Here is a 13,175-nt window from a genome sequence, read left to right as displayed (position 1 = left end):
GGTGGGAAAAGGGCTGAGGACCCAGCTGCTGACCCCAGGGCCAAGCTTATCCCAAGGACCCTGTCCCAACTCCCATCACCACCACCACCACGCCAGGGGGCAGCTTTGGGTCCCAGACCACCAGCTGTAGCTGCTCAGGGTCTCTGGGGCTCGGGCTTCTACTCTCTCCCATGTAGGAGGCAGCCTCAGCCCCCAGCCCGACAGCCCCAGAACCCTCGGCGGATGTTGAGGTCCAGGATCTTGAGGAGTTTGCACTGAGGCCGGCCCCCCAGGGTATCACCATCAAGTGCCGCATCACGCGGGACAAGAAGGGGATGGACCGGGGCATGTACCCCACCTACTTTTTGCACCTGGACCGTGAGGATGGGAAGAAGGTGAGGTTGGCCTGAACCTGCAGTTTCACTGACACAAGCTTGAGGTCCTGTGGGCTGGAATGTAACTGGAAGCCTTGGGTCCAACACTGACCTTTCAGTTCCCCAAAGGGACAGAAGCCTCTGTGCCTGGTCAGTGCATACCTTTTTGTTTGCTGATATGTGTGTGTGTGTGTGTGTGTGTATGTGTGTGTCTGTGTGTGCACACATACTTATGTTTAGGAGCTGAAGCCAGAAAGCGTCATGTGTGTAGCATCCCTGGGTGTGTGTGACCAGAGGCTGGGCCTGGAATGTGACCTTGTTCCATTCCTCAAGGTATTCCTCTTGGCGGGAAGGAAGAGAAAGAAGAGTAAAACTTCCAATTACCTCATCTCTGTGGACCCAACAGACTTGTCTCGAGGAGGGGACAGCTACATCGGGAAACTGCGGTACTAGCACTCCCCTAACGAAGCAGGTTGGGGGAGTGGGTGGGAGGGGCAGGGCAAGGCTTTGGAGAGGGCAGGTCTTGTCCCTGAGGGAGATCAAGGTCAAGGGTCAGATCCTCTCATAGAATCCTCTTTGTCCTCAGCTCCAACCATAGGCCTGTAGGCCCGGGTCTGTGTCAGCCTAGAGCCAGACTCAGAGATGGAGCTCACATACCCTACCCTAAGCTGCTCCCGGGTAGAGGGGCCATAGGCCAACCAGGAGGGACAGATCAAACCTCAGGAAGTCACTGAAGACATAGGCCACTGTGGAAGAAATGCCTTGGCTCCATGGTCAGTGCCAGAGGGCGGGGAGTGAGCCCCTGGGGGAAGAAAGCGCAATCTGGGGATGGGGGAAGGCTTTGAGCTAGGCCTCGGGGAGTGTATGCCAGAGAACAGAGTGCCATATTTGGGGAGCATGAGTCAAGCTTAGGGGTGAGGAGCTAATGCTGGAGATGGGGCTAGACTAACACAGGCTGCACAGGAGAGGAGGTTGTCTCATCCACTCTCCATGAGATGTTGAGCACTTTTTGCCATCTTATCAGATGCCCTCTGCCATCTGCTTGCCCCCTCATGAGGGGAGCAGTCCTGTTCCTCCAAGGAAACCCGTGGAACCAGGACTTAACTCCTAGAATTTCCCTCACTGTATAAGATGCCCTTTGATTCTGTTCAGAGCAAGTGCAGGCCTTCTGCCCCATGAAGGACCTTCAGAGATGGGGATTCGGTGTGCAGTGTGCTCCCGGGTTGCTCCCGGCCCAGCCGAGTGCCCTGCAGGCTCATTGGACGGACTGAGCTGTTCCCTGCCCTAAGGTGGAGGGTGCATGATCCTTTATTGATTGCCTGTCCTTCAGGTCCAACCTCATGGGCACGAAGTTCACCGTTTATGACAATGGAGTCAACCCTCAGAAGGCATCATCCTCTACTTTGGAAAGTGGAGCCTTGCGTCAGGAGTTGGCAGCGGTGTGCTATGTGAGTCGTGTGTTCCTGGGTCTCTGGTCTCTAGGTTAGACAGGACACTGAGGACTTGCTGCCCAGTCTGTGGGCTGTCCCATCTGTCTTGTGAGTAGACAAGATTGTACACAGTTGGATTGCCCTCTGTTGGAGTGGCCCCTGTCTGTCCTCAGAGCTCAGACCACAGATAGCCATCTGCCTGGGGAGATCTGGGAACTGGAATGAGCTCTATGCAGCCTAGCCTGGGAATCTCCCAGAAAGGAGGCTGCTGGAGGTCTGAGTTCTTGTCGGTGCATTGCTCTACCTCTCCCTCCAGTACCTGGGCCCTGCACAGACTATAAGTCCCTTTGCATAATCATCTCTCGGAATGCATTACCTAAGAGCTCAGTCCTGAAGCTCAGAGGCTGTCACTTGCCAATGTCCTACAGCGCGTAAGTGACCAAACTGGATGTAAATACAGGGATTTTCTCTACCTTATTTTAAAATGAGAGATTGATACCCCCATTAATCCGGGCCTGGGTACTTAGAGGCCAGTTGGGAAAGCCATAGGTGTTCTGTATGAGCTTATGGTGCCACCTGCTGGTCACCTTTGGGAAGGCAGCCCGGATCTCTTCAAATGCTTTTTAAGCCATAGCTAATACCGGTCGAGGCACTGAGGGAGGATACAGTAGCGAACAGGAGACATAAATTTATACCTTTATGGGACTTAAACCCCTAGTGGGGAGACAAGCTATAAAACAGATTTATAAGCAAAATAAATAAACGTGAAGAGTAAACAATAAAGCAGGGAAATGAAATGTTCAGGTGTATATAAGCTTTTAGTAAGGATGGCAGGGAGGGCCTCCCTGAGGTAGCACTTGGGTAAAGCCCAGGAGGAAGGAGAGCCAGCCACGTGGGTGTAGTGGAACACACAGCCAGTGCTAATGTCCTGCATGACTGGCATGTGGGGGGAATAGCAAAGGGGGTGGCGGACAGAGCCAGTGCAAAGGTGAGTAGGTGGGCGGGAGAGGAACGTAGTGGGGCCATACCATGTGAGGCCTCGAAGTCAAGGTAAGACCTTCAGCTTTAATCTGCATGAACAGCAGAGGCAAAGGGTATGACTTAACAGGACATCTGCTGCTGTGTGTACAGACCGGGGGGCAAGGAAAGGTCAGAAACCAGGAATCCCAATAAAGGCTAGTACTGTGACCTGGGGGAGAGACGGCGCTGGTAAAAAAGTGGTTTAGTTCCAGATGGAGTTTGAAGGTAGAGGTGACATCATCTGCTGATGGATTAGAAGTCGGTTGTGAGCAAAAGAGAGGAATCAAGAATGACTCAAAGTAGGTTGCCTGAGCAAATGGAAGAATGAAGTTGGTAACTGAAGTGAGGATGATAGGGAAGAGGTGGTTTGGGCAGAGTGGAGATTCAGGAGCTCAGTTTTAGATGAGTTCAGTGTAGAGATGCCTATTAGACATTCAGGTGGAGATGGTGAAAACCATCTCATCAGCTTTATTCCCTTCCTCCCGGTCTCTCCATTAGGTAAGTAGAGTCCTCAGATGGCCAGTGTTGAGTCCTCCTCCTCTTTTTCCCAGGAGACAAACGTCTTAGGTTTCAAGGGGCCTCGGAAGATGAGTGTGATTGTCCCAGGCATGAACATGGTTCACGAGAGAGTCTCCATCCGGCCGCGAAATGTGAGTCACTCACCACCCTGTCACCCCAGTGTTCGCATGCCCTTCTGGGAGCAGAACTGCAGCTGTGGGTGTGTGCGCGCTCGTGTAGGAGGCGTGGTGTAAGAAGCCCCAGGGCTCTAGGTGGAGGTCTAGGGAGATCTAAGGACTCCGCCCCTAGGGCAAATCCCTTTTTTAGGGTGGTTGTGGGCCAAGGCTTGGGCTGGGCCTGACTCAGATGAGGCTGCCTTCCCAGGAGCATGAGACGCTGCTTGCACGCTGGCAGAACAAGAACACGGAGAGTATCATTGAGCTTCAAAACAAGACCCCTGTCTGGAACGATGACACGCAGTCCTATGTACTCAACTTCCATGGGCGCGTCACACAGGCCTCCGTGAAGAACTTCCAGATCATCCATGGCAATGACCGTGAGTGTTTCTGCCCTTCCTCAGGACTGTCCCTTTGGCTCAGGGTTCAGCTCATCCAGTCCTGGCTTCATAGGCCAGAGCTTGAGGATGTGGGTTAAATGGCTTCGATCAGAGGTCAAAAATTCTCTGACCCTAGGACTGGGAGGCTCTTAGAAGAACCTCCTTTGGAGCCCTAACCCCAGATTCTGTGCACTTAGCGAGTCTCAGGTGTGAGAACACTGTCTGAATAGACTTTTTCTCCTCTTCTCTGTCTCCTGGTATTTGTGTGCCTCTCCTTCTCCTCTGTCATCTCCTCCCTCTTTCCCACCACGTTTCCCAATTGTACCTCCTCTGGGCCTCTCCGCCTGTTGTGATGTGTCTGTCTGTCTCTCCCGCCCTGCCTTGCCCCTGCTCTGTTCCACGCGCCTGGCGGCAGCGGACTACATCGTGATGCAGTTTGGCCGTGTGGCAGAGGATGTGTTCACCATGGATTACAACTACCCACTGTGCGCGCTGCAGGCCTTTGCCATTGCCCTGTCCAGCTTTGACAGCAAGCTGGCCTGCGAGTAGAGAGTCTCCTCGTGCCCTTTGGGGTTGCCCAGCCTGGAGTGGAGCTGCCTGCCTACGGAGACAGCCCTGCCTCCCCTCTCTCTGTACATAGGCCTGCTGCCAGATGAACTGGCAGCTCTCAGTGGCTCCCTGGCCAAGCTGGCTCAGACCTGGCTCCTCTGTCTCCACTGCAGAGACAGAGGACTGGGCTGGGGACGTGTGTGCGTGCAGGGACCCAAGGTCCAGACACATACCCCTGCTCTTGAGTTTGTATCCTGCTGCAGGTGTGTTTGCCCAGCTGGGCAGCCTCTTCGGCTGGGAAGATAGGAAGAAACAGAGGGAGAGGAAGCACAATACAGGGCTGCTGTGGTCCAGCCACCCACTCAGTCTGGGAGTCAGGTGACCATGGGTCCCCAGCGGTGAAGGGCACAGTGTGAGTGTGTACGTGTGTATTGGGTACACCCATTTTACATACAGAGTAGGGCTAGGATCGGCTTCCAGGCCCTTGGTTAACTCCAAAAAGTCCTCTGACTTCAGAAGGCCTCAGCCAGCCTAGGAGAAGTTACAGGGGTTTGGAAAAGGTGAGTGGCAAGACCTTGTCAGGATTGCGGGGGCCTGGCTTCAGCTGTGGGAACTGGCTGGTGGCCTGGAGTTCCCGCTCATTTGATTTCTCTAGGTTTTCTCTGTGTGCATAGAGGCGGCAGGAGGTACATGGCACAGGCCCCTGGACCAGGGCTACGTTGGGAGTCCGGGCAGCAGCCAGAGGAGCCTTCTGTGGAGCAGCTCTTGCCCAGGGCCCCAGTAGTGCAGCCAGGTAGGCATGCCTTGGCCTACAGCCGGCAGAGCACCAGTCCTAAGCCATGGCATGTTCCAGGAAGAAGGTCTAGCTCCAGGTGCTCTGGCCTGTGCCTCGCACCCTGTGCTCAGCCTAGGTTGTGGCTGCTAAGGACGCTTGCGTGTGGTTCTTTTGGGGTGGGAATGGGACGGGGGAAGAAAAGCAGGGAGTACATTAGAACCACAAGAGAGGAGAGGTGGCAGGAGTTTTAGAGATGAACTAGTACAATGTGTCACTTTAGATGAATCACATTTAGAAGATGGACTTGCACTGGGTCATCTAGCTGGTGAGTGGCAGAGTTCAGAATTCTGCTCCTTTGATTTCTTTGTTCCTACCATCCCCTAAGAAACTGCTCTCTGGTTCTCTAGCCTTCCTGGGACTCTGGTCTGCATGCCCTCACCCTTCTGCCTGATTACAGAGACTTAGAAGTGTGGGGGTTGATGTCTGAAATTGAAACTGTTCAGTTCCCTGCTGAAAGCTGGCCTTTTGAACATCAGTCTGATAGGACTGCCCTGTGTCTGGCTTCTCCCCAAGGGCAGGCCTTACCAAGGCCATCGTGCCTTTTTCTTTTTGGGTGTGATGGGTGAGACGTGAATGTTCCAGGGCTGGGTCTGATTTCCTCCTCCTTGGCTGTTACCCTCTATGCTGAACGCTTGGGAACACTAGGGCTTTGCTTGTCTCTGACCCCCGCAGAGGCTGCTTGCCCAGGTGGAAGTCAGAAATCCGGGGGAAGCAAGCAGCAGTTGTTCTCCCTTCAGAGTAGATGCGCTTGGAAAGGGTGCACAGAAATTTTTAAGTAAGTACTACTTAAAACATTGGGTTGAGGCTCCTCCCATAGCGAAGGGAGTTGTTTTGACCTAAGTGGTGTGTTCTCATTTCCTTAGATGCTAAGATTTCCTCTGTGGAGTGCTCAAAGCACGGTGCAGCTGTTGTAGCAGGGATCTGTGGGAGACCCCTCTATGGGCCTAGTTTCTGGACCACTTTTGGGGTCATTCTGAGGGCACTGAGGCTGATCCACTTTTCCAGTCCTAGTTGGGCTCATACTCCCCTGACTGGGAAGAGACGGGCTGACATTTGGGATGCCGAAAGCTAGATCTCTGAAGTCTGGTCTAAGCTCTTTCTCTCGGTCTAGGATTTTAAAGTAGAACAGGCTGATTTCAGAGCCTAGAGAGAGGGAGGGAAGCCTGGCAGAAGTGTGGAAGAGGCAGAAGCACAAGAACAAACTCTTGTACCCTGTGTTCCATCGAATACATGGGTTAGGGGGGAGGTTGTGTCAGGAACATGGCTTGAGCTTCCCGGCCTGGACTGGGGAAGGTAGCGCAGCAGCAAAACTCTGTTGGACACTCAATGACAAGAGCAGTTGAGTCACCTGCTCGAGACCCAGCTTTACAAGGTCTGTTCTTAAGACCCCATTCCTGGTGATGCTGGTTTTCCCTGACCACTGGCCTCCTTGCCATGGGCCCAAAGACTCAAAAAGCTGCCAGGGCCCCAGGACACCACCTGGGCTCAGCATCTCCCAGGGTAAGAGCTCTTGTCCTTTATACCCTCTATCCAGACGGTACCCTTGAGTGGGCCGGGGACTGGATGATGGCATGAGCAAGCCCTAAGGGTGGGGGGCAGTTGGGACCTCAGGAAGCCCCTCTGTCACTGCTCCTGGGCCACACCCTCTTCCCCCAAACAGCTCTTCTGTAGAGGTGTGGTGTTCACTCCCCACTCTTCTCCGATTCTAGCTTTTCTTTCCTTCTGGCTCCAAGGTGCTCTGTGTCTGTCTGTGTATCTCTATGTCTGTGTGTATTTGGGGAAAAGGGCAATCTGCAAATCACCAACTGAGGTTTCTTACTATGATCATATTTCTAAGGATGAGTGGGAAAGGAAAAAGGGTATTTGATCACCTGTGGACTTTGTTCATTCATTTCATGCTCTTGGGTCAGAAAGTAAACCTGGGAAAGCACTAGCTCTTTCTTGGGAGAAAGAATAGGAGGATACTGTCCAAGAAATTTTAGTTTTCAGTTCCTTTTTGTGGTACATGATGAAATCGGTATGTTACATGCATGCTTTGGATGAATTTGGACATATTCTAGTGAATGTGCCTTAAAAATCACGACACTAGTTCAGAAGGAGCAGTTAAGGTCCAGACACATGCTGAAGACCAGTGGTAGAAGCCAGCAAGTGTGAAAATTTGGCGCCTGTGTCCTTCAGTGACAAAAAGGGCAACAAAATTGTCTTTGGTCTGGAAAGATCATTTACCTCTAAGTTAGTGTACAGTTAGAGGAAATTCTAAATTTAATGAGGAGTGGTGATGATCTCAGACCTAAAGAAGACATGCTTTCCTCACTGTGAGGGGAGATGCTGGGCTGGCCATGGCCCTGTTATGCAAGCACAGATTCTATCTCCTAGCCGGAGTCCCTGGTGTTCCCTTTCTGCGGTAACACTGGCCTTCCCCTCTCCAGAATTCTTTGCCCTGGCTGAGCTCTACCTGTGACCTCAGGATGCCAGGTGGCCCTCAGAGCACATTTTTCCAGAGAGCTGAAGGAGTCTCCTGTGTCGGTGGGCACAGCACTGAACAGTAGTGGGCCCAAGGCAAGGGCTCTTGTTTGTACTGGTTCCCTGTCTTTCTGTACCTCCAGTTTGCAATCTTGTCATCTCAGGATATGGGGGGAGAGGCATAGCAGAAGTGTGGGTCTAGATTTAGTTTAATTTTCTGACCAAGTTGAGAGGCAAGTTGGTCTTTGGTCTTACAGAGAGCACTACTGCACTTAGCTAAGTGATTGAGCAAACCACATGATTTTCCTAGGTTGTTTTCTCATCTACACACCGAGGAGTTCGGTTGTCAAAGCTTTCAGTAAGAATCAGGGTGAATGAAAAATGATCCTCGCTTTCATCACTACCTTTTCTGGCTCATCACTGTGCCTTTTTTCTTTCCTCAAACATGTCACACCCATTCCTCTCTTCTGTTCAACTGCCCCTCTCCCTTCCCCCATCAGGGTCCAGGCGGAGCTGCACATTTAGGCCAAGATCCAGAGTTTCCTATAGTGTGATTTTGAGTGGCTTACAGAGGGAAGCCTGACTCTGGCCTCTTTAATCCTGCGGAGTTTCAAAGGGCCCTTGGTCAGGATGGGTGGCACTTCTCTTGCTGGGAGCATCCATTTAGTCAGTTTTCCTAACTCCTAGAATGTGTATGTCCATCTGCACAAGATTGTCTTTTCCTATTCTGGAGTGGTCATTTTTATTTTTGTTCCAAATTATCTGGAGTTTTAGACAAACTTGCAAAACTGTGCTTTTATTAAGTGACTTTTTGAATAAACTCTTTGGTAATTCTTGAGCAAATGTATTTATTTACTGGTATGTGCAATGACAAAGTTGGTATTTTCCCATGTTGACATTATATATGTTGTAGAACTTAGTGTTTGTCTAAGTACAGACCATATAGCAACAAATTAAACTTGAACTGTTTCAACACTACTGTGTACTTTTTCCTATAAAAGGGGAAAAAACATTTCTTACCTACAAGTGTTTTCCTATACCATTCGTTCCATCTGTCTGAGAGCCTGGGGGTGGGGGGTGGGTAGGAAGGGCTCACAGCTGGTTTGGAAAAACTACTGCTGTCCTCCCTGTGGCCGAGCTCGTCATATTTAAGGCTGGGAAGGGCTGGATAGAAGAGACTGGTTAGAGTAGTTCTCTGTGAGCAGGTATGGTTTAGTTCCTCAGCATGCCCCTAGGGGCCTGGTTCTTAGGACAAAAGTAAATAGAGCTGGTTTATTTTTTTACCCTAGATTTTGAGTTTTTAGGTGGACAAGACCTTGACAAAACCACAGCCCAGCTCCTTGGCTACGTGGGAAACAGCAGATGCAGGTTCTGACCAGAGGCTTTTATTGGTTAGTGGTCAGATGAAAGACAGATCTTTTAAACAGCCACAGTCAAGGCGACCATAGGTCCAGGGCAGTCCCAGTTTATACCTATTGTCCTGGCATCATTCTAATTCAAGCTCCCTTTTTTCAGGGTGTCTTAGTTTGGACCATGGGTTATCTGATCACCCAAGCCATAGAAGACACAGAGAGAGTGGTTCTCATAAGCCATCTCTTCTAAAGGTCAAGTATGCCTCCCTTCTTCAACATGCTTTCCTTCCTGGGCCCAATATTTTTTTAGAGCATGTGCACCGCTAGTCCTGGAACTCACAAGGCACTTTCCTTGTGCTCCTCTTAGGACCAGGAAAGGTGCTCTCTTGACTGGCTCACCCACCTGACTTAGCCAAGCATGGTCCCAGGTGATGCCCTTGTTTCCTAGGCCATTTATCCATCCCCAGAGCTAGGACTTCATGTTCTGTGCCACCGTGCTCTAAGGGCCCTGAGGACCTAGTAACTTGGGGCTGATCAAGTTCACAGCCCAGGCCATTTCTGAGATGTGAAGACCATAAGGAAAGAGCACATATGACAACAAAAGCCAGTCCTATGATTTTGGTCATCTTGGGTTGTATATACACAAAATTGTCACCCATGAAGGATAAAATAATTCTGGAAAATCCAAAAAGTACTAATGTGAATGACCAAATACATCAAAATTTCTGATACATCAGTATGTTAATATATCCCAGCTGTATATGCCAACCAAGAGTTGTGGGCAGTGGGAACTTCCATGAGCTCTTAGTACTTCTGGCAGGAGATGGTTCCATAAGCCAATTTCCCCCCAAGATTAACACTCAAAATATATAGAGTTGGTTACACGACAACTTACATACCAGCCTCATAAAAATACCTGAACATCCACATACTTCTGCACTTGTCACTGTTTTGTCCAACACCACTCTTTCTGCCAAGAATGAGCGTTCTCTTTGTTGGCCCCTGGAGAAGTCATAGCATGCCTGAAGATCCAGCTCTGCAGTAAAGCTTCTTGGAAGTACTTTGGCAAAAATGATCTCTGTTCCTGTAGATTTGGGTCCATGTCTCAATTACAGCATAAAACCTTATACAGTAAAAGTAAGTTAACTATCACCTAGTGAGTGGTTAGCATGGAGAAGATGGGAGGGCCAGTGCTGTTTTAAATGCACTGATGATTCACATATAATTCTACTCACCCTGGGAGAGCTGGACTTTGACTCCCCTGTGTCAGGAGAAAGCCAAGACTCAGGCAGGGATGGAATCATGACCACTATTTCTCTGCCTGCAGAATTCATAATCTTGAGCCCTTTTATTGTTAATCATTCATTTTAAAAAACTGGACAAGGTTCCCATTCTGAACTTTGTTTCTTAAAGGTAGGAACTGAGGCTCTGTTCCTACTGCCCAGCTCTGGGCAGTGTCTGCTAAATGAATAAATGAATGAATAAGCTGGAAAGAAACAAACATCTCTAATAAGGGAACCATATATATGGAGGCAGAAAAGAAGAACCCAGGGACCCAGGACTCTTTATAAATCAACTGCTCATGGTGAAAAAGGGGAAATAACAGGGAAAATGATTTATCAAAACAATAAAGAGCACGTACATTCTTTCATTTACCATGAACATTACATTACATCTAGATCACTTCTCGTACATTTTAAACTACACTCTTGAAAATGAATCAAAGGTTCCACACACAGATGGATGCAGTATACTTCTCTACAGACTCAATCTTCAATGACTTCTCTGTAACAAGAAATGTTAATTTCATTAATGAGAAATGCGTAGTAGTAGCTGACATATTATCTAAATATCCCATAACTTTCTGACAGCGGTCTATATGCTTATATGTTTGATTTCAACTATTTTTTCTGGCATTTTATTTGATCAGGAACAATGGAACTCCAAAAGCCCTTTCAACCTTTACATCATTTCTTAGTTTTCAAGTCTTCCACATTCCATGCCAAGGAATGTTCTCGGGAATGTGTCCTCTTTAAACTCTCAGGTCCTACATCTAAACTGAATTCACTCATCCTTCCTAGACAGGATACATGGGGGCCATCTTACCTCAAGACATGTGACAAGTGCACCTTAGAGATTAGGTCTTTAGTTTCATCAAAATCCTCCCAGTCTTGACCTACCTCCTCCTTTTCCCAGCTTTCTCAAAAGACCCAGATACCTGAATATAGAATAGTCTCTTCCCCTGGGCACTGCTATACGTTCTCTGCAGCAGACACACACTGCAACTTTCCTTTCAGGTTGGCACTTTGTCTATAAGTTCAGTCCTCAGTAAGAACAAATTTCCCAGAGGGCACAACATTTAGAAATAGCTTCTAGGGGCACCTGGGTGGCTCAGTGGGTTAAAGCCTCTGCCTTCAGCTCGGGTCGTGATCCCAGGGTCCTGGGATTGAGCCCCGCGTTGGGCTCTCTGCCCAGCGGAGAGCCTGCTTCCTTTCCTCTCTCTCTGCCTGCCTCTCTGCCTACTTGTGATCTCTCTGTCAAATAAATAAATAAAATCTTAAAAAAAAAAAAATAGCTTCTAGACAGGGACTGTCCTTAAGTACACGGTTTCGCTCCCTGCCCTCGGCTCTCCAGCCTGGGCATCTCGAGGAGGACCACCGCCCTTACACAGGTTTTGGTGCAGCCTCACCAGCCTCCAACCTTGGCTCTGCAGGACAGGGATTAAGTCTCTATTTAAAGCTTCCTCTGGCCACTGAAGGCCAGAGGTACAAAGATGCTTCTGGGCTGGCAGTTCTGTGAAACAGAACAGGGATAAAGGAGGTTAGAGACCCAGCAATAGCAGAGTAACAGTCCCTCAGCTGATTGCTGCACTCATTCACAGGGCGCTGGGGGCCTTCTGCTACTCTGGAGAAAAGCAGGAATCTGAGGCAGCAACAGTGCTCCTAAAAAGGCCCCCACTGTGAGGAAGGGCTTCAGTTCACACAGCAGTCTTCCCCTGATCTGGCCCCATCATACCCACTAAGAAAATGTTCTCTTGAACCCACAAACCTGCTCAAGGCCCACAGAGTCAGGCATCCTGGACACTTAGGTCCTCCTCAGGTGTAAACTGATGTCTACTCATAGGTACACCATCTGGTACTCCCAGCCCCAAGAGTCAGACCTCTGCCCCTGAGTGCACAACAGATCAAACATAATTACTCAGTGGATCAGCTCTATGGTAGAGAGGCATGGAGGGAAAGAGTGAAGCTGTACTGTGTTCCTACTAATTGCTGTGGTGTTTTACAAGGTGACAGGTGTGTGAGCACCAGGAAGGATACATGATATCCATGGTAGTGGCCTGATTAGCTAGGATATTTAAATACAGAATGAAGTTTAGGGCACAGGGCCAAGGATGAAAACTGAGACAGGATAGAAAGGTCACCTTGGCACTAGAGTTATGGATACTTCCCCAAATCAGCTGTTTTCAACTCAAAACTCTGGGGGTTCCGCTTCCTCAGCGTGCCACCTATATGCACTTTATCAGGGCTGATGCCAAGGCCTTCATCTCTGAAGTCTTGAGGCCATACTTCTTTGGTGGTTTCCTCTTGCTCAGTGTAAGTGTCCGCACTGAATTCAGCATTCTCTGCCAAGACTGCAGGATCCTCTTCTTCATGAAAGCAGCAAGAGCAGGTTTGTGGCTTTGGGTCACATGAGGTAACAGAATTCTCTTCCTGGGCTCTGGGGTCAGTGGGCATTTCCCAACCCAAATGGTCTGATTCTTCACTTTCTAGCACTCCGATTCTTTCAGCTAGTTCTTCAGCAGAGGGCTCTTTGAGGTCTGGGTAATCCACCAGGATTGTGTCTTGCCTATGCTTGATGCAATCTGAAAGGTCATAAATTGGGTAAGTCTCTTCAGGGTAACCTAGAGAAAAAAGTAGCACAAGGTCTTACAAAGAATGTCTCTTCAACGGAAAGTATCAGGCTCAAAGAGTTTTCTCAGGCAGCAGCCATCCTAGCCCAGCAAGTCTGTTCAAGAAATCTCTAAGATGACTAACAGTTCTAAAGTTTTACTTGAATAAATTCTTAGCAATCTGGCGGACTATTCAGTGTTTTTTGAAATGCAAACCAACTCATTTTGGT

The 13,175-nt window shown here is 49.3% G+C and overlaps 2 protein-coding genes across 12 annotated transcripts in view; one reads left to right on the top strand and one right to left on the bottom strand.

Annotated features, from left to right (window-relative positions):
- Positions 1 to 8,542, top strand: part of TUB (TUB bipartite transcription factor) — an 85,734-nt gene extending 77,192 nt beyond the window's left edge. For all 3 annotated transcript variants that reach the window (XM_046015453.1, XM_046015454.1, XM_046015455.1), the window contains 6 exons: positions 177 to 374; positions 687 to 799; positions 1,684 to 1,801; positions 3,355 to 3,453; positions 3,686 to 3,857; positions 4,273 to 8,542. In XM_046015453.1, the coding sequence (XP_045871409.1) occupies positions 177 to 374; positions 687 to 799; positions 1,684 to 1,801; positions 3,355 to 3,453; positions 3,686 to 3,857; positions 4,273 to 4,406 (834 nt within the window). In that variant the 3' untranslated portion in view covers positions 4,407 to 8,542. The remainder of the gene's footprint in view (positions 1 to 176; positions 375 to 686; positions 800 to 1,683; positions 1,802 to 3,354; positions 3,454 to 3,685; positions 3,858 to 4,272) is intronic.
- Positions 8,543 to 10,459: 1,917 nt separating this feature from the next.
- The window catches only part of RIC3 (RIC3 acetylcholine receptor chaperone), a 63,974-nt gene continuing 61,258 nt past the window's right edge, over positions 10,460 to 13,175 (bottom strand). For 6 of the 9 annotated variants that reach the window (XM_046015456.1, XM_046015458.1, XM_046015460.1 and 3 more), the window contains one exon: positions 11,043 to 12,957. In XM_046015456.1, coding sequence (XP_045871412.1) covers positions 12,491 to 12,957 — 467 coding nt within the window. In that variant the 3' untranslated portion in view covers positions 11,043 to 12,490. Of the gene's footprint in view, positions 10,842 to 11,042; positions 12,958 to 13,175 lie in introns of those variants that run through there. The other 3 variants (XM_046015457.1, XM_046015459.1, XM_046015465.1) reach the window with 3 other exon arrangements.

This window comes from Meles meles, chromosome 8, assembly GCF_922984935.1.
Source record: "Meles meles chromosome 8, mMelMel3.1 paternal haplotype, whole genome shotgun sequence".
Classification (NCBI taxonomy): domain Eukaryota; kingdom Metazoa; phylum Chordata; class Mammalia; order Carnivora; family Mustelidae; genus Meles; species Meles meles.
Note: the sequence above shows the minus strand (reverse complement) of the source record. Positions and strands in the feature narration are given on the sequence as shown.